Here is a 27,447-nt window from a genome sequence, read left to right as displayed (position 1 = left end):
TTATCTTATTCTTTGAGAAATCCCCAGTCATCTACTAAAAACAATATTAAATGAGAGTAAGCTTACTATGAAAAATGGTTTTCCTTTCAACATTACATCTGGCTGTAGTTTTGTAATCCGATAAGCAGATTTTCAGCCTGCTGGCAAGGTTTACAGTGTATTTGACTAGGCCTCTCTGTGAATTCGATTATTTAAACAGCTTCCTAGGAGAAAGCTTTGCCTTGAAGCTTTATTATAGGTTTTTGAGAACTTGTATGATGAGTGTCTACCATTCACTCACTCAGTAAATGTTGGATGAATGAATGAATCAAAAACTGATAGAATTAATACATTGCCAGTCACTTATAATACCTACGACTGCCCTATAATTCATCATCTCATTTTTGTATGGTGTGTAGACAAAATTACCTTGCTGACTCTAACATTGAATACCAATGGTTACCCTTATCCCAATCCTCCAAACAAGGGAAAATATATTCCATGTTCTCCAGATTAAATTCTTATAGCTTACCACAGTTCCCATTTTTTACTTTATTTTTATTATAATATCACAGAATATTTTCGTTCTGTAAGGGACTTCAGAGTACAGTACAATTTAGGTCATTTACCCCTGGTTACATAGCTAATCAGTAGCCAAGTTTAACTTCAATAAAATTAGGTTGGGCGACCTTAGGAATTAAAAACAAAAACAGCTTTGTTACATGTATGGTAAGCCTGGTTCTTCTTGTGCTGACTTAGAAGAATAAATGCAGTTAGTCAAATGCCTTAAAGAAGTTTAAGATACTAACTCACATCAAGTAAAAACAGTGAGTATTAGGGATTACCACACCCATTGCATTTGCTTGTTTTCCATCTGTGTGATTCAGCAGTATGAGAAAAAGGGAGTAAAGCTCGTGGGTCAAGAACAGCCAGTAAACCTTCTGCAGTTACTTCTGAAGCCTTTAATGATTGTGTTGTAGCCCAATGTCTACCTTGGACTGGCCTCCTTCCTCAGTTTTATGCATTTCTTGTTGTTTAATTCATTTTAGAAATCCATGTCACTGCCTTGGAAAGCTTTCAAATCACTGATTCTGCTTACAACATACATGCATGGCTTCCACTGTTTCTTCCTCTCCCTGAGCGCCTGGTGCCCCAGGGCTCCCCTGGAAAGTGTTATTATTTATTCAATGAAGATGGGACCTTTCTGCCTTAGTTTTACTGATGTCTAAGCCAATAAAGTTAGTATCTCCAACAAGGGATTCAATACAGTCATGTGTCACTTAATGACCAGGATGCATTCTGAGAAATGCTTTGTTAAGTGACTTTGTCCTTGTGAGAACATCATAGAAGGCACATACACAAACCTACTAAGTGGTATGGCCTACTACACACCTAGGCTGTATGGTATAGCCGCTGCTCCCACGCGACAAGCCTGTACAGAACATTACTGTACAAAACAACACAAGATTAAATCAAGCACAGAGAAAATGATGAGCTCAAGAGACATGGTAAACACGAGATGTATGAGGCTGCTGCCAGCATAGAAAGCATACTGTTTTACAGCAAACTTTTTTTTTTTAATAAGTAGAAAGAATACACTCTAAAGTAATGATAAAAAGTATTGTATAGTACAGATGGTCAATAAACACATAGAAAGATGCTCAACATCAGCAAACATCAGGGAAATGCAAATTCACAATGAGATATAACCTCACATCTGTCAGAATGGCTATCATTAATAAATCAACAAACAAGTGTTGGTGAGGACATGGAGAAAGGGAACCTTTATGCACTGGTGATGGTATTGAAAATTGGTGCAGCCACTATGGAAAACAGTACAGAGGTTCCTCAAAAAATTAAAAATAGAACTACCATGTGACTCAGCAATCCCACTTCTAGGTATTTATCTGAAGAAATCCAAAACACTGATTCGAAAAGATATATGCATCCCTATGTTCACTGCGGCATTATTTACAATAGCCAAGATAAGGAAGCAACCTAAGTGTCTAACAACAGATAAATGGATAAAGAAGAGATGGTACATATACACAGTGGAATATTACTCAACTATAAAAAGGAATGAAATCTTGCCATTAGCGACAATATGGGCCAATCTAGAGGGTACTATGCTAAGTGAAATAAGTCGGACAGAGAAAGACAAACACCATATGATTTCACTTACATGCAGAATCTAAAAACAATCAATAGGCAAACAAACTCATACAGAGAACAAATAGATGGTTGCTAGATGGGTGGGTGGCTGGAGGGTAGGCAAAAAGGTGAAAGGATTAAGATGTACAAATGGATAGTTACAGTTACGAGGATGTAAAGTACAGCATAGGCGATACAGTCGATAATATTGTAATAACTATGTATGGTCTCGGGTGGGTGTCAGGTGTCAGACTTATGAGGGTGATTACTTTGCAAGTTATATCAATTTCTAGTCACTATGTTGTACACCTGAAACTAATATAATATTGTATGTCAACTGTAATTGGAAATATAAAATGAATAAAAAAATGTATAGTAAATACATAAACTAGTAACATAGTTGTTTATTGTCATTATCAAGTATCAGGTACTGTACATAACTGTATGTGCTATACTTTTATACAACTGGCAGTGCAGTAAGTTTGTTTACACCAGCATCACCACAAACATGTGAGTAATGCATTTGCCCTACAATCTTGTGAATTTTTCAGCTCCATTATAATCTTAATGGGACCACTCTCATATATGTAGTCTGACATTGACCGAAACAACATTATCAGGCACAAAACTGTATGACGTATCTATATTTACCACTTCCATCAATAAACAGAAACACCACCTATAATTGGTATACTTATCAGGTTGCATTGGATCTTTTTTTCTTTTCTCAGATTCCTTTCTCTAACTATTGACAATCTCTAGGGTATACCATTACCATATACTTTTAGAAAGGGGTAAAAACATCAGCAGGAGCTGGGAGAAGAGGAGGGGAGTGTCCCTGTGATCTGTGCTGTTTCCAATGGGGGAACTACACAAAGGAGAGTTAAAGATTGTTAGAGACTCATTGTACACAGGGATCTGTGCTCTTCTCTGGAGGCTTTTTTTTTTTTTTTTTTTGGTCCTCTGCCTAATGGTCTGTTTTGATTGTGCCTCATTTTCTTTTTCTTGGAGCAGCAATTATAAAACAACCCACCACCTCAATCAAAATTTCCAGTGAAATTTCTTATGCTTTAGAGTGTGAGCTTCCATTTGTATTTCTTGTCTCCCTCTCTCAGTCGCTCTCATTCTCTCTCTTTCTCTCTGCTCTCCAGTTTCAAGATTGAGTTATGGAAAATATTGAAAGTCGCACAGGGAAGTAGGCATTATTCCATCCATCCATCCATCCATCCATCCATCCATCCATCCATCCAACAAAAACATAAGCATCTAATATATGCATGCTTTAGATAAACTGACTTTGGTCTCCACAAATTCCTGGAATAGCATTTAGAAGCATTACATTTGTTTGCTTTTTGTTTGTTTGTTTTGGCTTGGTTGGTTTGTTTGATTATAAACCAGATGATTTATTGTCTCCTTATTTTTGCTGGGGCTGCAATCTAGCTTGTCAGGAACAAGCCCTGTAGAAAATAGCGTCATTTCATAGCAGCCTTTTCCCAAATTCATTTGTCTCAGAATGCAGTGAAATTGCACAAACACAGCTCATCCCACATTCTGAAAATGGGACACATTTATCAGGTACGTCTGTCGGCATTATTACCACACTTCGATAGAGGAATTAGACCTGGTCCAATGCAAAACCAAGAAAGTAAATTAGCAATAAAAACGTAACGTCTTTTTCACTATTTTGTTTTATTGCTGAATTCCCTGACAACAGCCTCCTTCCAAAATCCTCATTCATCAAGAAAACACAATTCTATTGGCAATCTACATAAAGCAAACTACAAAAGCAGTTTCAATATTGTGGGAGGCATTTACTAATTCAATTGTTTTGTAAGTTCTACTTTTATTTTTAATTAAGTGTGTGCAATCGAATATCAAAACAGAGGAGACTATATTTCCTTTTTAAAGCGCCTTCTTTATAAGATTCTTACTTACAGACTCTAAATTAAGCTGGTTATTATTATGTTATTTTGATACCCTGATTTGATAAATAAAGATTTTAGGGCCATTTTCAAGCAGGGAATAGCCTAGATATTATAATCTGGCCATAATAGCACAAAAACAATTTTATTTTTGATAAATCTTCATGCTCAAACTTAAAAATAGCAAATAGAACCACATAGCCTGCATAATTTTAAACAACTTCCCAATAAGAGATTCTAAATACTGAAACCTAAATCCACTTTGTGAACTCTGAAAGCATAAGAATTATTTTGAGCTAAGGCATTTGAGTACCTAAAATCCTTTATTTGCCTAAAAGCAGAGCCTCCCAAAAGAACTCCACCTCTGGAAGAATTTTAATCTTTTCCTGGAGACAGAAGTCGGAACCACACCTGAACAGACATTGTCACAAACCATTATATCTCTTATTTATTCTCCTAAGGGCCCATTTATGTTTCTTAAAGTCACTTGTTTTTCAGTAAATATTTTCTTCCCTGCTTCCCTTCTAAGAAGTCATTTGTTCTTTCAGAAGTGCCCGTCTCCATCCCCTATTTAGGTGGTACATAAGCCCCAAATTCTGACTGCCTCTTTGAATCACTTTCTTTGGGAACTCTTATGTATAAGTAAATAATTAAATCTGTTTCTTTTTTCTCTCTTGCGAAACTGTCTTTCATGAGTTTAATTCGCAGTTCCCCAAAACTCAACCTAAGAAGGTAGTGGAAAAGTTTTCTTTTTTTCCTTCCCCAACAATCCCTAAATGTTGGCTATGAGTTCTGTCTTAATATTTTTTCTTACCCGTGAATCTTTTGTTAGTGTCTTTAAGAAGAAGATGACCATATATCCCAGTTTCCCCAGTTCTGATTTTCATTTGTTTTTCCTCCGTAATTATTAATAACAACTAATTTCATTCTTAAAAATTATCTGGTTTGTACAATAAATTATATGGTCATCCTATCTAAACAACACTTTGCTGAATTGTAAGCTGCTAGAGGACAGACTTTCATTAAATGTAACACGTTTCATTTACATTTTGTTGCAAGTTACATGGCAATATTTTGTTCAGTATCATATTTTATCACTACCACAATCCTTTGAGGAAGACTTGCCCAGTTAAAGATTTAGCAACACCAACAGATATATGAAAAGAAGCTCAACTTCATTAGCTAAAAGGAAAACACAAATCAAAACCACATTATCGACAAGACAAGAAATAACAAGTGTTGGAGAGGTTGTGCAGAAAAAGGAACTCTTATACACTGCTGGTGGAAATGTAATTTGGTATAACCACTATGGAAAACAGTATAAAGTTTCCTCAAAAAATTAAGAATAAAGCTGCCATATGACCAAGCAATCCCTCTTCTGGGTATCCACCCCAAAAATCTGAAAACATTTCTTCATAAAGATATAACTACCCCTATGTTCATTCATGGTAGCCATGATATCCAAAGTGTCCTTCATTGGATTATTGGATAAAGAAGATGTGGTACGTATATACAATGGAATATCACTCAGCCATATGAAAAGAAGAAATACTGCCACTTTCGACAACAGGGATCCTAGAATATATCATGGTACGTGACTAAGTCAGATGGAAAAGGACAAGAACCATATGATTTCACTCACATGTGGGATGTAAAACAGAGAGCCAAAAATGAACAAATAAACAAACAAACAAACAAGCAAAAATACCTCATAGACACAGACAACAGAACAACACGGTGGTTACCAGAGGAGAACAGGGTGAGGGGAGGCCCATGTGGGTCAAATACATGGTGACGGAAGGAGACTAAACTTTGGGTGGTGAGCACACAATGCAATACACAGATGGTGTATTATAGAATTATACACTTGAAACTTATATAATCTTATGAAACAATGTTACCCCAATACATTTAATTAAAAGAAAAAAGATTTAGCCTGCTTCAAATGGGAGAGAAGGGCTGTAGCTAAGGCAAGAATATGTTTTAAAAAACGAAACAGACTATTTTTCCTAGCTATTTATACCTTTTGGTCTAATGTGAAGCCTCACTGTTGTGCGTATTCAACAAACATTTATCGAATTAAATTTTGAGAGAGTATTGAGTCCTCAGAGAAAAGGACCAAACTGCTGACATTACCTGAAATAGTTTTTCCTAGTTAGGGATAAGAGACATAAAGAATGATGAACAATAATGAATGCCAACTATAATTATATATATATCTATATATCTATATATATCTATATATATATCTATATATATGTATATATCTATATATAAAATATATATATGTATATACTTACAAGAAGTGGAGTACAACATTAGGAATAGAGACAGTGGAAATGTAATGGCTCTGTGCGATGTCAGAGGGATAGTGGATGGGGGGAGGGAGGTTCACACAGTGTGAGGGATATAAATGATAAACGTCTAAGTATTAAAAAAAAAAAAAAAAGGAATGATGTGAAGGAGCATTGAGGGTTTGGCTGTTCTAACATTTCTCTTTAACCCAGCAAGAAAGATGCTCTGACTTCCTTGAGTCACCAAAAAGATTACACTGATCTGAGGTTCTAACGTTTTTTTTTGGCGGAAGTTTACTCAGGATTGATAGAAGTAGAGGAGAACTGAAAAAGAAACAAGAAGAGAAGAATAATTTCTTGAAGAGCCTTGCTGATAGCTTAGCATCGCAGCCAGTGGCTCGGCTCTGGTAGCACAGAGCACAAAGTGTGTCGCTGGTCTCCACGTGGACACATTCATCAACATCTTAAGAAGCTGCCACCCTAGCTGCAGCTCATTTTTTCCTGTGGCCTGTCTCCTTGGCCATTTTAAACCATCACTGCCTCGACCCCACAGGCGGTGTTCTGGCAGCCGACTGATGTCTGAGGAATGTAGAAATAAGGCCATTAGCTCTCCTCCAGTTAAGTCTATTCCTGTCATTCACAAGAAGAGAAACTCACTCCCTGTCCTTGCTCAAGCAGAGGCTTTTATTATCCAGATGAATCGCCCCAGAGATAGTTTTATTTTAAACATTTCAGTGACTCTGCATCGTTACTTAATACTTGTTGGAGCACCCATGCTTTATAAATCCTTGTCTTCCTGCGGAAAGTGGGCTGGGAGGACGTGTGTGTACCAGTATCTGACCCTCACCATTTGCTAGCGGGTACATATTAATGAGAAGTGGCTCTTTGCTTCAAGAACAGCTTTTCTTTTGTGAGATTATTTCTTTGACAACTCAGTCTCTCTGACACTTCCCTACTGCTTCCTCTAGGACATTACAAAATTTATCTTAAGGAAAATAAAGCATGGCTGTTTCTCATTCTCTCTCTCAACCTCACTCCCCTGCTGCTCCACAATCTCCTTTAGTCCCTTCTTTGCTAGAGGAGCAGTGTTGAGGACTTCAATTCCTTGGTGCTGAGCAGTTTTAACAAGAACCGAATGCCCTGATGATAGAAGTTTATCCTTTGGATTTGAGATGCAAGTCTAGATGTTGGCCCTAAGAAGAGTTTTTGTATCTATTTTTTTTCTCCCCACAAAACCTGAACCCATGTGGATTATTGGCACGTGATCATGTTATAAACTTCTTAACAAACAATTTGCTGGGTGATAGGAATTTGAATAGCAAGCATCAGTAGAGTGAAATGCCTTTCACATACATTCTCTTTCATGTATCCGTGTACACGAACACACTTAAAAAAAAACCCAGAAAAATATTTGGATAAAAAAAAAGTAATTTGGAGGATGTACTCTCTGTGCCCTTAGGGGCTGAAATTTAGGTAAACTGAATATATATATATATATATATATATATATATATATATATATATATATCTCCAATTAACTTTTATTTTGAAGACAGAGGATGAGGGAGAAATAACCTTTCAAAAAATGTTAGTATTTATTTTCAATGAAAAGGTTACAAATTCTGAGAGAACCACAGTTCCAACATGGTAGAAATACTAAGCTTTTCTTTACTTTCTGCAACAATTTCTAATGAAGTTACTGAACTGAGTTGTGTATGGTGAGATATACCGTTCCACTTAAAAGACTTTTAATTAAACTTGCAGCCTTTTTCAAAGACTAGAGGAACCATAGCCCAGTTTGCACTATGTATTTGAAATGAGGTTAGCCAGGTATCTGCCACCAAAACGTATTGTTGGTTTTCTTAAGACAGAAACATGTTCTGGGTTAGGAGGGCTGATACACTGAAAAACAATGTTATGTAAATTATTTAACTACACTATGCCTTCCTGTGATTTTTCATACGATTCTACAGTAGTATGGAGTTCTCTAACAGCACAGAGGAAGGAACAATAATAATTAAATTATTAATGTGAAGCTCCATGCCAGGCACTTAATGGTAGGGGTCTTGACCTAGTCATTATCCTTTAATTGAGAAATGTCAGTGATTAAAAAGGTGTTTACTGTGATACCATTATACTGTCTGTTCTGGGTCTTCCAGCTCTGTGATCCTGATTTTAAAAGCTTTAAAAAAGGAACTTTCTTCTGGCCATAAATATTTATTGAACTAAGTTACATTCACTTGGATTTTGAGTGAGTTGGGGTTTTATCATTTACAGTACATGGCTTCTAAACATAACAAATGGTTTCTAAACACATTCGACAACAACAAAACTATCTTTAAAAGGATATTTTCAAAATGGTGGAACCATTGATCTAAGCCAAAGTGTGGATCCCCGACCATTAGGATCAGTATCAACTAGAAACTTGTTAGAAATGTAAATTCTTGGGCCCCACCCCAGATTGAATGAATCAGAAAGTGTGGTGTGGGAGGTGGGGTGGCCCAGAGTTTTAATTATCTGTGTTTTAACTATCCCTCCAGGTGCGTAAATGCTAACGTTTAATAACCACTGGCCTAAGAAAAGCTAGAAGAGTTTTGAAATAGTATGTTTTTGGGTATATTTCTCTCAATGTCAGTTGAGTTTTGGATTACAACTGACAACATTCTTTCAAACATTAGCAATCCACATATGTGAGCAGGTTGACCATGTCAGAGGATTATCTTGGATTTACTAGTGGTAAAACATTCAGAATGGGGCAGAAAGCAATTTATTCCCACTTCTTATTGTAGAATTATCTGTATCTAGCAGCCTTACCCAGAAATTCGGATTTAATAGATTTGGGGTTAGGCCTACTAATCTTCATGGTTAAGAAGTTCCCCTAGAAGAAACTGCCACAGAGAGAACTCACATCAGTGCATTTAGAGAGTCTCAAAAGCTAAGCAATGAACTAGGACAGAACAGAATGCAGAAATAAGAATATTGAAAGAAGTTCAATTTGGAGTCTTAGTGCAAAGTAAACACAAAATCTTTGCTTGGTGGCTGTTTTTTCAACCCCCTGAGGGCTGAACCCATTAAGAATCACAAAGTGCACAATATTTGCTTTAGGATTCATCATCCAGAACTATGCACACAGCGTTAGTGGATGACTTCTTTTCTTCAAAGTACCCTGGAAATCTCATTCAGAGTCACTAATCCTGAATTCAGTTTGGTGTTCTTACTTTAACAAGCTTGTGGGAAAACCAACAAAAACACACAGGTACAGAGAAGAGCAAACAGAATTAAGGGGTCACACAAAAAGCCCCCCAAGGAATGGTTGTTCACTCTTTTGAAGTCACACAATACATCTCATATTTGGTTTTGCTGTGGACCAATGACCCTCTAGTGAGGTATAAAGTACCATGGAGACTGGACAGGGCCTCTAGAACTAAGCATCAGAAGACCTGAATTCTGCTGTTGACTTGTTGTATGACCTTGATCTGGCAAACCCCTTTACCCTGAATCCTTCAGTTTCTTCACAAGGATAGTAATAGTATCTATCTCAGAGGTAGTTATAAGGATGGGATGAGGTAAATGTAAAATTGCTTTGAAAAACAAAAATAATAATGCAAATAGAATGTATGTTTGTCTGTCTATCATCTATCTATCTATCTATCTATCTATCTATCTATCTATCTATCTATCTATCTATCTCCTTTACTATTGAGAATTAACAATATGGCGAATAGTGAGGATATACAGCTTTTAGCTTGAAAACGTATAAAATGACTTAGTTGATTTCAAAAAAAATTTTAAATTGTGAAAAAACATTTAAATTAGAATTGTCTTAATTCAGCAAAAAGGTTTAGGTGGGTATAAGAACTCTTATTAGAAAGGTTCCATGAAGCAATTTGTAAGAATCATGTGAATGCAATAGACAATCATCAACTATAACTGCTTTTCATCTGGTACTGTTTGAAGGGAGGAGTTTTAGCTTAGCTGATTTCTTGTAGACTACAGGCATTAATAAGTAAAGGCGATTTTAACTTTCCCTGGAGGAACTATGAAGTTCACAGACAGGTAGATTTTAGATAGAGCAAACACATACTTTGCTATCTAAAGTAGGACACTTTTAAGAGTAAAAAGTGACACTATTAATAATTAATTACACAGGAGAGCAGTCATAAACCAGGACTGTCCCTGGTAAACCAGGACCTATGTCACTTATTTATAAACACCCTTCCCCAACGTGAGTAAAATGTCAGAATAAAATCCTCCACAAGTTTCTGCAATGTCCTGAGGCCTTTCTCTACTGAGGTGGTCACATCACATCACTACTGTACTGAGCAAACGTGGGGAGTGGCAGACTGTGGAAACCCTGGCGTGTGGTGGCTATTGTGCGGTGAGCTGCAGGGGGAAACCTCAGGCAGCAGGGACAGAAGACATGCTCCCAGGTTTCTCTGAAGTGAAGTATCAAATACGTGCCTGAGCCGGTTTTCTCCTGAGAAGCTATAGTACCAGACATACCAGCCTGGTGGGTCAAGTGTAGAGACGAGTAGCTGTGAATAAAAGCTTCAGGCCAATGTCAAGCCTACCAAATAAAGTTGCAAACAGCTCCCAGTTCTGCAAGCAAAGGCCTCAGACATAAATCAAAGAACAATCTTCCAATGTCAGCAGTGTGGGAAAGACTGGCCACTTGTCACGCTTCAGCATTCTCGCCACAGTTTCACACGTGGAGAGTAATTACTGTTAGTGGTGTCATCTGAGAGTTATGATGGCCAGGGTAGAACTTGTCGATGAGGTGAATGGAGAGCATTATGTGCACCCACGTCCAGAGACACAATTTACCTCTCGCCATTTATATTTACTCCCAGAAGCAGAGGGAATCCCTTAAAAATATTTTCCCTTTGAGGTGTTCCTTCTCAGCATTTATATAAAAATGCCTTATTTCCTTACCTCCGGCACTTCTTTATGAAAGTGTATTACAGCCTTACATTCCTGCCAGGGTAAGAAGCCTGAAGACGTTTTACAAAAGGGTTTGCCATGGATCAATCAAGGTTCACAGTAATCACATATTATTAGGATGGTTCTAAATTCTGACTAATATAACCTGGCAGCATTTGAAGGCCAGGGGAACTGCCCACGCCTGGGAAAGATTCTGTGACATGAAAGATGGGATGTCAAAAGCAGGAGGTGTGTCATAGTGTTGCCCTCAACTCTGTTCTGGTTCTCAGGTGTGTGACGTCCCAGGCAAGGAATGTCAGACAGAGGTGGGAGCAGACTTCCATTACTGGTCGGTCGGCTTCGTAATCAAAGTGTCATTGGTTCTTTCGATGCATCTGACACAAACTTTATAGTAGTGCACTCTTTCCTTTTTGATACATATTTCCTTCTGGAGACAGTTATAAAAGAATTGAAATAGAAGTTTTTCATGTGAGGGCAGGAAGCACAACATAGATATTTATATGCCCTTTATTTATTTTTTGGATTTTTAAAAAACCATATAATTGTCTCTAAAGGAAGTGGTGTCAAGTGTTGGCATTGGTTTTATGTGTTGCAAGAACATGAACAGAAAGGGCCTAACTCTTTCATTGACTGTAAATCCATCTTCATTCTGTGTTATGCATTTATTGTATAAAGTTCTATGTTATCAATTCATAAAATAATCCTGCAACTTGCATTATTCACTGAGCCCTCTGACATAATGAATACATTTAAAAACACTCATGTGATCATAATGATATTTTTAACTAAATAGCACTAGACATAGAAGCCAAAACATTGTTATTGTCATGGTACTAATCCAGAACAAAGTATAAATCCCACAATTTGTTCACAACTGGTTTTCAGCACAGCCTTTTATTATTTAAAAAATTTAGCTGTTTTCTGTGGCAACCGGTTAGCTCAGTTGGTTAAAGTGTGGTGCTGGTAGCACCAAGGTTGCCAGTTCAATCCCCGCATGGGTCACTGTGAGCTGTGACCTTTAAAAAAAAAAAAAAAAGCTATTTTCTAACTTCTGGCAAACCCTGTCTTCTTATGGAGAAGTAGCAATTTCTGAAGTCAGATTAACTTTATGGTATTTTTTCCTCCTATCCTGATAAGAGGGTTGGTCAATTTCTAAATCATGTTATTTCCAGAAAAGAGAATCTTTCTGAAAATCCTTCAGTCCTCTTTGCCAAATAAATACACCAACATACGTAATTTCCTTGTTTGCAAAATGGTAATAGTGCTATTTCATGAAAGTCGGGTCGCAGCATTCCACGGTATGGGGTTTGCCTCCTGAAATGTGCTTACTGGCAGTATCTTGCCCTTTTGCTTAGGGGTAGATTCTCTAGGCTTCATTTTATTGTCTTTAGATGGTTCCCCTTTGCACACATTTAGCAACTGCTTTTCAGTTTCAAGTTTCAATTGGCTTTGATGTCTCAAGCTTCTCTGAAGTTTTTTTGTTTGATTTTAATTTTTTATATTATATCCTTTTACTCAAAGGTGAGGTTAGATCCAAAAGACAAGCCCCTCTGAAGTCAGGAAGCCAATCTTGGTTGTCCCTGGGTGTTACATTAAAATGACGCTGTATTCAGGCTTTCTCAGAGGACAGTGCCAAACATGCTATGGCTAGCTGCCCAGGATTACAGCATCCTAACATATTGCAAATCCTGGCTTTCCAGGGAGCAGAACCCAAGGTGGGCTCTTTGGTGGAAGTATAAATAGCAGTCAACTGTTTAATGACAAATAGTGAATTTTTATAGGCTCATCTAATTCTAAAACCAGATTGCTCCCTGAACACTTGAGATAAAGCTTCACTCACCCTCTGAAATTGTTCCACACGCAGGTTTATTTCTCACTATTGATTTTCTCCACTATGCATCTTAAAAGCTTCAAAATCTCTTGACCCACACACACAAAAAAATCTCTGACTGTCAGTTTAAAAAGAATAGTTTTTCAAAAGAATGCTTCAGAATCAGTAAAGATAACAAAGTAGCTCTTCCCCAACTATTAGCAGGGCAGTTCAACTGGACATTTTGATTAGATCTTGAAGAGAGAACAGAATCATGAACGTTTACAAGAGGAGGTTTCATATATTAAAGCTTCTGAGTGTGAATGGTACCCTTGTAGGCATCCCCAGAATTCTCATCTAGTGACGGAAAATTTCAGGTTAAATCAGAGTAATAACCAGAACCACCCTGGGAAACAGAGTGGGGCACCACAGAACAGGAGAAAAAATACTGGACTAGGGTCAGAAGACCCATCTGCCCTGCCAGGAATTATGACTACTCTCTCTGGGCTTTTATTATTCATCTGTAAAAACAAAGGTATTGGATTCTAAGAGTCTTTCCAGTTCTAAAATTCAGTGTTTCTATATCCAAGATGATGTATAACTTTTTATTAACAGGAAAACCAAATTAAAACAATGAAAGCAAAATAAAAAACTTTCTACTTGAAAGAATTTGAGAAATGTATAGTAAGCATGAGTTTTTCCTCTAGAGACCCCTCTTTTATATTTCTCTCCTATTCTCATTATTATTGAAAAGTGAAAAATTCCTTTAAGGATTAAATGTTCCATTTAGTTTTTTAACCATTCCTTTCTTCGCCCCTGAAATATTGTCCCATTTACAGAAAATGATGTCAGAAGCACTTTACTAATGGTAATTCCTTCCGTGCGCTTCCAAGTAAAACAAAAACATCATTAATATCAACAATATAAAACAAAAAGAAATCCAAAACCAAACAAATAAAACCACTTCTATGTCCCGAGGATTGATCAAACAGAATTGAAGTGAACCAAGACATTTTCACACGTCACTTGGAGTGTAGATTTATTTGGGTTTAAGAATCTCCTTAAACAAATTACATCAACCTCACTCCATTCTCTTCCTTAATAAAAATTATGACTGGACAAACATCAGACTTTTAAAATTCTAAAAATAATAGAAAAGTAAAAATAGATTTCCTAGGGAAATCCCCCTCCTAAACCCTACATGGTTTTGCTGCTTCTGTGAAATCTTTCTCTTTGGAGTAACTTAGTAGCATAGTATTTTGTTCTTAAACTGGATTCATACAAGGGCACTGAATTAGAACTTCAACTGATTGATGGAGCATGAACTTTTAGGAACAATAAGTTACTTCTGCTCTAAAAGGAAAATGGCAGATGCAAGAATAGAAACACTGGAAGTCCATTTCATGGTTAATTTAAGTCTTACATTACATAGCACACCCTCATTTAAAAATAAAACAAGAAAACAGAATGGTATGAGCACTCTAAAATCATCTGCAGCACTTTTAAGGGTTAAACCTGCTTCACCCATTCTTAGTCAGAGAATGGCACCAAAGAGTACAGCTCACCCCTTCAGCGTGGCTAGTTCTATGCCTGCGATATCCTCAGGTTGTCAGAGCAGTCATGCACTCTATTTCCACCCCCCTCCCACCCAAATGATAGGATCCATTCATAGCTACTCACTACTGCAGGATTTGACCTGAGAAATGCTAGGATTTATTAACTCAGCAGTTGTTTTGAAAAGTCCCTAAGTAGTCTCTGCCCTTGGCCAGCAAGGGAACTGCTAGTCTCAAGTTCTCAGAAGCAGCTGGTGAGGTTCTCAGCCAAGTTCTTCAGATGCAGGAAGTTCTTCGAGACAACCTACTTTGACGTGGCATTTACAGATCTGTAAACCAGGCTTCCTGGATCGAGGAAATGTTATTCCTGACTCCTTTGACCCAGACGCTGGCAAAAAGTTAGTTTTTATAATCTGTAGGTAATCACATTTTCCTTTCTTCTTCTTTGTTTCTAGGAGCTGGCATGGTGGTTAAATTTTTCTAAAACAGTCATATTAATATGTTCAAAAATCCACTGCTGAGTCTCAGATAGAGGGTCACATCTGGCCATGAAAATCTTCTTCTCTGCAGGGTTGCAGTCCATGCAGCTGTTGCTCACAGGATGGAATAAGGTTCTGTCCTGGAGAGATCAGAAAGAAACGACTGACATAATATATGGTGAATGGTTAGAACCCCAAATAGACAGAGGAAGTAAAGGATCCCTGCTAGTTCTTCAGTGTAACCCACAGTGTGAAAAATAGACCATGTCCCAAATCAAACAATAGTGGACTGAGTTGCACATGGAACAGCGTTTACTGGGATTCACTGGTGCTACAGAGGGCCTCTGAGCAGGTTCAATCAGGAAAAAGAATTCATTCATTCATTGAGTTGTGTTTTTAAAAAGCAATCCATTCATTTCCTAGTCTGTGGTAGGCATTTTGCTATATGCTTGAGTTTTGAAGATAATAAACATATGACGTTGCTTGTCAAGTAGTTAATAATCTAGCTGGATTTGGGGAGAGGCATATATATATAAACAGTAATTTTGTCCATAAACAACAACAACAACATACACGACCAGAAGAGGCATAATTTTCCCTACCCTGTACTGAGCCTCTACTGGGAAGGGAAAATACAAAAGAAACAGGAACCAAACAAGCGAGGTGCTCAGTTGCCCAAATCGGAAGATGACTGTCGGGCAGGGAATAAGTGACGCACAGGCAATATCTCCAAATACAAACTCAAATAAATTTGTTAGCCCTTGAAGTTTAGTCTCTTCTCAACCCCTTTATGTACTACAGGTCTTCCTGTGGTGCAATTCTCATGGCTGTCTGCAAAATGGAGGAGGCAGTGTTTTTTTGTGTGTGTGTGTGTTTTTTTTTTACAGTTGCTAAGTACATGGTAACAAGATAACAGCTCTGTGAAGGAAAGGTACTATCAGGGCACAAAGTGTAACTGGTGAGGAAGCCCACTATCTCAATAGGCTTTATTACCACACCCCTTTTTATTGCGCAAACGTGGAAAAGGAAGTTAACGCTAAGAGAGAAAATTCTTTCTTAACAAGTAATAAAACTTTATCTCTTACAATGTCTATGCTAAAAAAAAAAAGTGCCAGTAACATGGAATAACTTCCCCAAATCACTGCTTAAATTTTAGGATCAAATAACGTTTCATTATTTACCTTAGGAAAGGTTTAGCAGTTCTGATTATTTCTTTAACTGGGGAATATTAGACTTACAATGCTTTTAGAATTTCTCAATCACCCTGTGTAAACATTTCTGGATTGCTCCTGGATGCTATGACTCCACCAACGAATATTTAATGTCTTTTCAGGACCCGGATGTTTGCAAAGTTAGGCACTGGGTGAAGGAAGGAAGAATAAAAAAGGGAGAAAGGCAGCTGCCTGCAGTTTAGTTTTTATGTTTCTCTTTTCAGTGTGAACACAGAGCTATGCCTAATACAAAGCCTCCCTTTTCTGTTTTCTTTAACATTTCCTGAGTTTATCATGGATTTTTCTTTCCTTACACAAGGAGGGTTCCTGAGGCCTCCTTCCCATTTTCTTCACCCCCAGCTTCACTAACTTGGCTGCTGTATGAGCGCAGTAAAAGCCCTGAGAAACTCTCTCCTACTCTGGGTGGAGGGAGCACATTCTACCAGGGCGGAGAGTGCCCTGCAGCTCACCCCACTTCCTTCTCTCTTGGGCTCCATTCTTGCTGTCACAGATCCCTTTTCACAGCCACCACGGCTCCTTGGGCAGCAGTATCCCTCGCCCCCTTGCTCTAATCTTTCTCAGCATTGCTCTTGCTCAGTCTCCTACCCCCAACTGCTACCAGGTGAGCTGCATGGACCTAATGTATTTAGACCAGTTTTCACACAGCATTCTTAAGCTGTCATATTCATGAAAATTCAACCTGACCTGCTAAATCCTAATTCACTCTGTTCCAGGTACATGTACTTCTTTTCCCCCTTAACTACTGTATTTCTTCCTATTGTTACCTTTATCAATAGCTCAAGCGAGGACCTCCATATGTTCACAGTTTCTTCCTCAAAGCATATATTCCCATGAAAGCTAAACAAACAAACTAACAAAAACACCCAAAAAACAAAAAACATAAACCAAGGAAATGAGTAGAGCATGTTTCTATTCTCTTTCCTTCATCAGCTTACATACCTCAGTGTGGATGCAAAAGCCAAACCAGATTTTCTGAACATTTAATTTTTCCGAACCTTATTTTCTGAACGATAAGGTGATCATATTTTTCCAAATCTCAAATAGAACTCATGCTCCAACAAATACAGGTATACTCATGGGGACGACCAGGCAGAATATACAAACCCAGCACTACCCTGAAAAATCCAGAATGTGTTTTCTGTTACTGGGCTTCATAAAAGTTGAAAAGTTGAATTCCCTAAATCTATGTCTGAGAAGTTTCATCAGTAAAATGAGGAATTGGATAAGATCAATCTCTAAGGCCTCTCCCACCCACAAAATTGAATGCATATTTTATTCCAAAGTTCACTTAAGAGAGACAAATGACAGGACATCAAACTAGAAATTATCAACATATGCAGTGGACCAACAGATGGATTGTTTCCTGGTTATAGACTGAGCTCTGCTCCCCCTTGTCTTTGGAGTATCCAGTTGGTCCTAGAGATGAAGCTTCTGGAAGCATCTTCAGCTTTTTCCAGAGCATGCATTTTCCACTTTTGACCTTGGGGGAGGAGGGCTAAATAATTGCCATCTTTCTGTTTCTATTCAGCTAAGCTTTGGATTACTAAATGTCTTTACTGATGCTTTTCCCGGCTGAAATTAAGTCAGTGGCTCGAGTAATCGTTCGTGAATATGGTCTCTTGTTCTATGACAGCTCTTTCCTCATCTATCCTTCAACTCCTGGGTCATAACAAGAAGTGACTGTAACAGAACTGAATACCATGTTTTCGTTGTAATAGACTTCTGAGTGCTTTGGCAAGTCTGCTGTTCCATAACAATACTCCTTAAAGGGTGCTTTTTACTGGACTGTTCTCTGTTCAGGCCTGAGGGAAGGCATAACATATGCTCTGGCTGTTCAAAACGTAACTGCAACACACTGCATCTCCTGTACTCCTCCCATCTTCTTCGACTGTTTCCTCCCTTGTTTTTTTCTTTTTTTTTTTTTCTGTTTTTGCCTAAGAAATTAGAAGTCCTTGAACAGGAAATGAAAACGTTCAGATTCAGGTTTGTGGAACTGGCCTTCATAATCAGATCAGGTCAAGTGAAATGTTCTGTGCTGGCCAATCAGTCCAGGTTGTGAAAAGCATGGGTGGGACTGTTCAGGTAGCTCACTGAAAGGGACACCTGTTCCAAGCAGGCCTGCAATTTGATTGGCATCTGTGTGACACTTTGTGGCATTCACAGACCGGCATTAAAGTTTATTAGATTTCATACTTCGGTAGGGTCCCAATTTTGAAAGAATGAGTATGTTGTAGAAAACATTCCACACTGTGTTCAGGGCAATAAAAGAACCAAACACCATAGGTGAAAAGACAATAAAACAGGTGGATGAGTTCATAATGTATAGGAAGATGATTCTGAGACTAAAACTCCCACACTGTGGAAGGGGAGGCAATCTAGTGCTGAGTAAAGGGATGGGATTTTGTGCCACAAGGAATTTGGATCAAATTCCAGCCATGCCCCGTACTTGTTGTGTGACCTTGACCAGTTATTTAATTCTCCAAATCTTCGCTTCCTCATCTGTAAGATACAGACATAATATCTGCCTCACAAGTTTGTTGTGAGGATACGAGTTAACATGTGTAAAATCTCTGGCACAATGTCCTATACATAGTAAGTAACTAAGTAATAGTGATTCCATTCCCCCTTTCTTTTCATTTATTTTTAGTCAGGGAACATCCCCAGTTCTAAAAATCAGAATGCACTAACCATCTGGTCTGAGATTAGCTATTCAAGACCAAATTGCATTTTCTGAAATCCTGGCAAAATAGAATTTGCAAAAATTAGCACCTGACTCAACATTATTCAATTTGATACACCAGTACCTTCTGTGTTAAGCAAAAGGGTTTGTGGAACAAAGGTCATTGATGGCTCTGGAATGAGCTCTTCTGTGTAATTTGTTTGGGGTTTGTATAAGAGTTTAGCTCTTCTGCCTAAAATACAACATTATTCAGGTCAGTTGAGTTCAGCAAACATTAACTGCTTTTTATTTTCTGGTATGCATTAGGAGATAGGCATAGGAAGATAGCACAAGATGCATCCTCTGACCCAAGAAATTGGGGAGACAAATAGGTAAACAAGAAATGTTTGAAGCAAAAAGTGTCAGTGAGATTGTAGATAGGGGGAGGGGGTGATAGGAAGAATTAGGGTGTTTCAGATATACTGTGTTTCCCCGAAAATAAGACCTAGCCAGACAACCGGCTCTAATGCGTCTTTTGGAGCAATAATTAATATAAGACCCAGTCTTATTTTACTATAATATTAGACTGGGTATAATATAATATAATATAATATAATATAATATAATATAATATAATATAATATAATAATATAATGTACTATAATATAATACCGGGTTGTCCGGCTAGATCTTATTTTTGGGGAAACAGGGTAGAAAAACATGTGAAAAGAGAGATAGGAAATAACATGTACGTGTATACATTTAGTTTATTCAACAAAAAATTTATTTGGAACCTACAATTTATCAGGCATTGTTTTAGGTGGTTAGAATATATCAGTGAACTTAGTAAGACCCAAAAAACAAAACAAAACAAAAAAAATCCCTGCCTTCTGGAGCTTGAATATTAGAGGGAGAGATGAAGGGTGGAGCTGTGGAGCATGGACAATAAATGATGAGAGTATAGGTAAAATATATAACCAGAGTGCAAATTTAAATAGGATGGCACAGATAAACCTTATTGAGAACGTGACATTTGGATAGTCTTTAAGAAAGTGAGAGAATTAGCCATGTAACTATCTAGGGCAAGAGGGTTCCAGACAAAGGGAATGGCCAGTGCAAAGGCCCTAAGTAGGAATGCACTGTGGTGGGTTGGAGAAACAGCAAGGAGGCCAGGGTAAAGGAGAGTAGGAGGAGACAGTGTTAGAGATAATGGAGGGCTAGATCATGTGCAGGTCATTTAGTATGGCTGGAGCACAAGGAGCAAAGTGAACTGCACACAATGATATCATGAAGAGACTGGGGTACAATGCTAAGGCTTGATTTTTCATGCAAGTGTTGGGAGGTGGTCACTGGAGAATTTAAAACTGGAGCCACAGGACTATATTTTGCATGGATCGGGATAGTGCAGAGAGGATGATGGAGTGGGGGAGGGAAGGCATTGGACTATAGCCAAGATTGCTATTACAATCATCCAGATTTAAGCTGAAGCAAAGCAAGGGGGGTGAGTTGGGGGTGATCCAAAAAATGATCTGAGACATTTGAGAAGTAAATATATAGGGCATTCTGATGAATGGGATGTGGGGATTAAGGTAGAAGAAAGAAAATGGAGGACTGGAGAAAAAGCGTGTTGAGACAAGAAATGCAGAAAAGGGAACAGGTTTGGGGGTAGGGATGATAATGATTCCTGTTTGAGGTATAATGAGTTGGAGACATTGGTGGAACATCCAGGTTTCAATGCCCAGTAAACAGCTGGATATAGACTGGACCTCAGGATATTTCCTCTGTGTAAAGTGGGGAGACTTCTTATGGACTATTTATTCATTTCTGTGTAACACATTGAAAGAGAATGATTTTGTGAGTGAGAACTCCTTCATGGCCAATGCCTTTTGTGTCTAATATGGATATGACAGAAAAGGTTTGGAATTATGAGACTAATTTTTAATCCCCGTTTTATCTGGGACAACAAGTGATTTAGGTTTTCCATCTGCAAAATGAATGGGGTGGAGAGGAGGAGAGTGAGATGAGATAAAGGATAAAAATATCTGCCTTCCCACATCTTAGTGTGTGGAGAAGAACAAGGTTGATATATGAATGTCGTTCAAGTTCTGGGAGAAAGACAAATTAGGTAGGTTTTTTCTGCCTATTTTTATTGTTGGCATCTGGGAGAACGCAAATAACCCCTTGATAGGCGTAACAAGGGACAAAGCAATCTTACCATCTATCCTTTTCCATTTTTTCTTTGACAGGCAGAATTCCTCCCAGGAGGAGAAAATTGGTCTTCTTGCATCAGTGGCTAATTCGGCCAATCAGAAATAATGCTTCTTAATTCCCTGACAGAATCCCTTGGTGTGTGCGCTGAGGCAGTGCCAGCTCCAGCAGGCCTTCCGCGCCTCCTTGCACTGGCTTTTCTGGGCTACAGGGAAGTGATGTGCATGAGGGTGTCCTCAATTCTCCTCAGAGCAGCCAGAATCATTTGAAAAATGTATTCTGATTTGTTAGATCCTGCTTCTTAAACCATTCAAAGATTTCCCAGTTTTTGAGCTAAATTCTTAGCCAGGCCACCAAGCTTTCTATAGTCTTGCTCTGCCTCCCCTCCGCCCTTCCCCCGCCCGTACTGGGCCAGATGTCTGGCCTTACAGTTCATCATTTCCCCTCACACTCATACTTTTCAACTGGATTCTCTCTGTTCTTTCAAGAAAACCAAGATCTTACCTGCCACAGGGCCTTTTCACAAGTTGATCTCTATAGCTGGATTTCTTTCTCATCTTTTAGGTCTCCATTGTAAAGGTATTTTGTCAGATAAGGCTTGCCTACCTCTCTGACCTGGGTAGAGCTCAGTGTCTTTTGGTCTCATATTGTCCTGTACACTTTAATTATTTAATTATTTTGGTCTGCTTCCCCACTAGACTGAAAGTTTCAAGAGTAGAGAAAACCCATCTATTCCGTTGCTTATTTCCATCAGTCCATAGCTTTTTATTTCCCCTCAGTAAACCTTTCAGGAGTCATGTGAACATAATAATATTATCATGTGAACATAATAATAGAAATATTGTTCTGTTCTGGGCAAGACATCCCTCGCTAGGACTACCTGGAATATGTTAGTTGTGAGTGTCCAGTAGATTGAGGTAGATCCAAATTAAGTCATATGAAGAGCGGTGGCAGGAAATTGGGCCACTTAATTAGAAGAGAAAAGATCAGGCAACCATTGTTCAAATATTTGGGAACTGTCTTGAGCAAAATGGATTAAATTGAATCTAAGTGGTACCAAAAGTCAGGCAAGAGCTTCCTGATCTTGGAACTGTCCAGCAATGAGTGGGCGGACCTGGGATAGTGTGATTGCCTCTGTATGACCACAAGTCCAGGATTTTGTGGTGGGGCTTCATACCGTGTTTCCCTGAAAATAAGACCTAGCCGGACCATCAGCTCTAATGCGTCTTTTGGAGCAAAAATTAATGTAAGACCCAGTCTTATTTTACTACAATATAAGACCAGGTATAATATAATATAATATAATATAATATAATATAATATAATATAATATAATGTAAGATAATATATGATATGATATGATATAAGATACGATACCATATAATATAATATAATATAATATAATATAATATAATATAATATAATATAATACAATATAATACCGGGTCTTACATTAATTTTTGCTCCAAAAGATGCATTAGAGATGATTGTCCGGCTAGGTCTTATTTTCGGGGATACAGGGTACATCAGAACCAAAGCTGAATTACATGCCTTTTAATTAAAGTCTTTGCATACACTTTCCTCATTTTTGGTCCTAAATCAATAGATAACCAGAATGATTTAAAAATAACAACCTTGTGGCTTTCCATCTGGCATCTTTGTGGACCAGCAGGATTTTACCAGCACAAAGGCCAAAGTCTTGGCATATATCAGAAGTTATAATAAATAGTCCATTGCAAGGCACATGCCAAGAATTCTACCTACTCACTGTTCGAGTTAATGTGACTGTGGCACTGTTACCAACTTAGCCTGAAAGGTACCTTCGTATCTGTATTTCTGGTTTGATGTCATTTTTAAGCCCTTTCTTATGGAAGTTAAACTATAAGAACACCTCAGAGACCAACTACGAAAAGTAATGTAAACTTTTCACTTTTGGTCTTTGGGGATGCTGTGTACATGGTTCTGAGACAAGAGATGTGTGAAGTTTTATCCAGCACAGCTTGGGGTTCAGGAAGGAGGGGATCATATCAATAATTGAACCCAGGGGTTCTTTAAGCCATTTAAAAAGTACTAATTTAGGGACTTCTGCATATTAGATATTAAGCAGACCATTTAGAAATTAAAAAACAAAACAAAACAAAAAACACGTTCCTGCCCTCATGTAGTTAATATTTATAAGGGGAGACAGACGGGAACAAAATGGAAGAGGAATATAAGCAGAGAGGCAAACTCCAGCTATTATAAAGCAGGAGGGAGAAGTAGGGGAAAGAAAGTAGGTAAAAATTAGAGCTGGAAAATGATTCTCCATCAGAACATTTTTGGAGCTTTCAAAAAATACCAATACCCAGGTCTCACCTTCTTGAGAGCCTTAGTCAGTCTGTCCTTATGCCAGTAGCACATTGCCTTAAGAAATGCACGTTTCCATATCTTGGTACCTGGTGTTTTTAATACTGTTTGATACATGTTTTTGTTCTTCTTTAACATTTACTTGGCTAGTCTAGGCTCTTTCACTTCCATACAAATTTCAGAAGCAGTTTACAAGTTTCCACAAATAAATCTGCTGGCATTTGCCTGGTTTTACATTAAGTGTATACACCCTTGTGAGACATGATATCTTCACAGTGGGTCTTATATATCCTTGAACAGGATAGAGTCCTCTGTATTTTTTAAAATTCCTCTTTAGTGATGCTTTATAGTTTTCTGTGTAAAGGTCTTGCACATCTGTTATGAAATTTATTCCTAGTTATTTGATGCTTTTCATGGTGGTTAAATGGAATCATTCTTGAATTTCATTTTCTGTATTTTGTTGCTGGTATATAGACAATTGATTTTCTTATGTTTATCTTGTATCCAGGACTGTGCTAAATGTACTTATAAATTTTCAAAGTTTAGATGTATAATCTTTTGGATGTTTAATATACCCACTATATCATTTGTGAATAGAGTGTTTTAGTTCTTCCTTTCCAACTCTTATACATTTTAATTTCTTTATCTTGGCTGGTTGTTCTTGATAGGCTATCCTGTACAACGATGAACAAAAGCGATGATAGCAAACATCGTATTTTATCCCCAGTCTCTAAAGGAAAGCTTTAACATTTCACCACTAAAAGTGATGGCTATTGTGGGTTTTTGGATAGTTCTTATTAGATTAAGCTAATTTATTTCTATAGTTTATCTTCTGTATGGCTAAGACTATTTAGTCAAATGGTAAAAACTTGAGGATTCATAAACAGACCCATGGATATAAGGCCCCTTGATTATAACTTCTTGCAAGTGGGTAAAAAATGGTCTTTTTAAATTAATGGTGATTGATCAATTGGATATAAATGTGAGAATCAACCCTCTCTTACATTGTACACATATAAATAAAAATATTTCATGGAATTACATACCAAAATGTAGACAATTAAACAATAAAGCTTCCAAAGATGAGTTAGAAGTCTACCTTTGTGACTTTGGTGTGGGCAAAGACTTCCTAAGAAGGACACACAAAACACGAATCATATAGACTAGCTCTTCATCAAGCTACTCCACAAGAGAGAAAAGGCAAGACACTGACCGGAATAAGATATTTATAATACATATATTCAACAAAGCACTTCTCTGTCTCTGTCTCTCTCTGTCTCTCTCTGTTTCTCTCTCTGTTTCTCTCTCTGTCTCTCTGTCTCTGTCTCTCTCTGTCTCTCTCTCTCTCTCTCTCTGTCTCTCTCTCTCTCTCTCTCTCTCTCTCTCTCTCTATATATATATATATATATATATATATATATATATATATGTATTTTCTTACTATTTTGGGGATACACACACACACACACACACACACACACACACACACATATCTCCCCAAAATAGTAAGAAAAAGCCAGATAGTCCATGTTAAAGATGATCAAAAGACTTAACAGTTCTTTCATAAAGGCAATATCCAAAACAGCTAACAAATGTGTGCTATCACTCTACAACCACAGAATGAAAAGAGGACAAAAAGAAACTGACAATGCCAAGTGTTGACAAGGATTGTGGAGCAACTAGACTCTCATATGTAATATCTGTACTTGGCCCATAGCTCTTCAGGCCTCACCATTTCAGTGCATGCTAATCCAATTTCCCGCAGTTGGCCAGGGTACCTGTCTTCCTAAGGGCTTTCTCTGGTGTCAACAATAGTTCTGTCTGTAAGAGCAGCAGCCCATGGGTGTCACAGAATACACTCTGCTCCTCTCAGGAGTAATCCTAACCAGAGTCCAATTGGAGTGGTGTATAAATATCCCAAATCCCTCGCTTTCTGATGTGTGCGCTATACAATTTCCAGAGATCGTCAGCAGGCTTGAGCTCTAGTTCCTAGATAATGCGCCTCTTATTGATGCCCATCCTTTCCCCATTTCATTTCCTCACTTCCTACCGAGATTTTTTGGAGACATTGCCCAAATAAACCAATTGTCCTCAAATTCTCATTTCAGGGTATACATCTGGGGAAACCCAATAAAAATGTTTACTTAAAAGAAAAGGACACGGGCCGGCCTGGTGGCTCAGGCGGTTGGAATTCCGTGCTCCTAACTCCGAAGGCTGCCTGTTCGATTCCCACATGGGCCAGTGGGCTCTCAACCACAAGGTTGCCAGTTCAACTCCTTGAGTCCCGCAAGGGATGGTGGGCTCCGCCCCCTGCAACTAAGATTGAACATGGCACCTTGAGCTGAGTTGCCTCCCGGATGGCTCAGTTGGTTGGAGCGCATCCTCTCAACCACAAGGTTGCCAGTTCAACTCCTCGAGTCCCGCAAGGGATGGTGGGCTGCGCCCCCTGCAAGTAGCAACGGCAACTGGACCTGGAGCTGAGTTACGCCCTCCACAACTAAGACTAAAAGGACAACAACTTGAAGCTGAACAGCACCCTCCACAACTAAGATTGAAAGGACAACTTGACTTGGAAAAAAAGTCCTGGAAGTACACACTGTTCCCCAATAAAGTCCTGTTCCTATTCCCTAGTAAAAATCTTAACAAAAAAAAAAAAACAAAAAAAGAAAAGGACATGAGAGATAGCTCTGAATTTGTGTGTGTGTGTGTGTGTGTGTGTGTGTGTGTGTGTGTGTGTGTACATAGCCAGAGTCTATATTACTTAGGATAGATTGCTGTAGTGATGTGGTGTATCAGGATTTACCTCACCACTATTAGGAATATAAAAAGTGTGTTTGTCACCCATGTGGATGTAAATGTAATCATGTGGTAAGAAACTGCTAGAAATTTTACATGGTTAATCTCACTTAATTATCCTCCTATTATGTTGATGAGGAAGGTGAAAATCATAGATGCAAAATAACTTATTCAAAAGCACATTCCAGTGTTAGGGTGAATCGGATGTGTTAGGCCTGACAGACAACCATTACGTTGACCAGATTGTGAAGGGTCAGGCTAAGAATTGGGAGGCGGAAGCATTTCACTTTCTACTCAATGGCAAACCAAGTAAAGTTGTAAAATACAAGAATGCAATAATCAGGTTTTGTAGAAGCTCCCTCTGCCTTCAGGATGGAAGAGGGGTTAGAGGGGGAAAGGACGGAGGCAGGGGGACCCTTTAGGTAGCTATTGTAATAATTCAGGAGTAAGGTGGGAAGGGCTACAACCAAGGCAGGGGCTATAGAAATGGTAAAGAGTGGATGGATTTTGGAGGTATTGGCCAGGGGAGGGGACTGACAAGTCTTAGTGACCAATTAGATGTAGGGGTTGAAGAGGAGGGAAGACAGCTTCTTGTGTTGGAGGTTGGTTGGTGATGTAAATATTTTCACCCAGGTTGCCTCAATTCTTTGTGCTTATAACAGGGGTCCCCCTGGTGGTAAAAGAAAACCAAGCATGGGATTCCTTATCCTGGGTACCTGCTATTGTGGGACTCACTTGTGCAACTGAACTGACTTACAAGACCAGAGCATAGGGATCCCTTCTTTTTTTGTGGTGTCAAAGACCCATTGCTAAAAATAACTGAAAGCCCTGGGGTAGAGGTGGGGTAAGGGAAATGGTGAAGATGCTCAAAAGGGACAAACCTCCAGTTATAAGATGAATAAATTCTGGGGATGTAACATATGTCATTGTGATTATAGTTCATGGTACTCTTTCGTATACTTAAAAATTGCTAAGAGAGTAAATCTTAAAAGTTCTTATCACACAATAAAACTAAGTAGGTGAGGCAATAGATGTGTGGCAGTCACACATCTATACTTATTGTGGCAATCATTTTGC

General features: G+C 38.3%; 1 protein-coding gene across 2 annotated transcripts in view; it reads right to left on the bottom strand.

Moving 5' to 3' along the window:
• Positions 1-14,106: 14,106 nt before the first annotated feature.
• GALNTL6 (polypeptide N-acetylgalactosaminyltransferase like 6) overlaps positions 14,107-27,447 on the bottom strand; it is a 934,503-nt gene continuing 921,162 nt past the window's right edge. For both annotated transcript variants that reach the window (XM_019733270.3, XM_074338318.2), the window contains exon 13: positions 14,107-15,269. In XM_019733270.3, the coding sequence (XP_019588829.1) occupies positions 15,102-15,269 (168 nt within the window). In that variant the 3' untranslated portion in view covers positions 14,107-15,101. The remainder of the gene's footprint in view (positions 15,270-27,447) is intronic.

The sequence above is a fragment of the Rhinolophus sinicus genome, chromosome 15 (genome assembly GCF_057876585.1).
Source record: "Rhinolophus sinicus isolate RSI-liver-muscle chromosome 15, RSI-T2T, whole genome shotgun sequence".
Classification (NCBI taxonomy): Eukaryota; Metazoa; Chordata; class Mammalia; order Chiroptera; family Rhinolophidae; genus Rhinolophus; species Rhinolophus sinicus.
The sequence above is the reverse complement of the archived record's forward strand: the minus strand, read 5'-3'. Positions and strand labels throughout refer to the sequence as shown.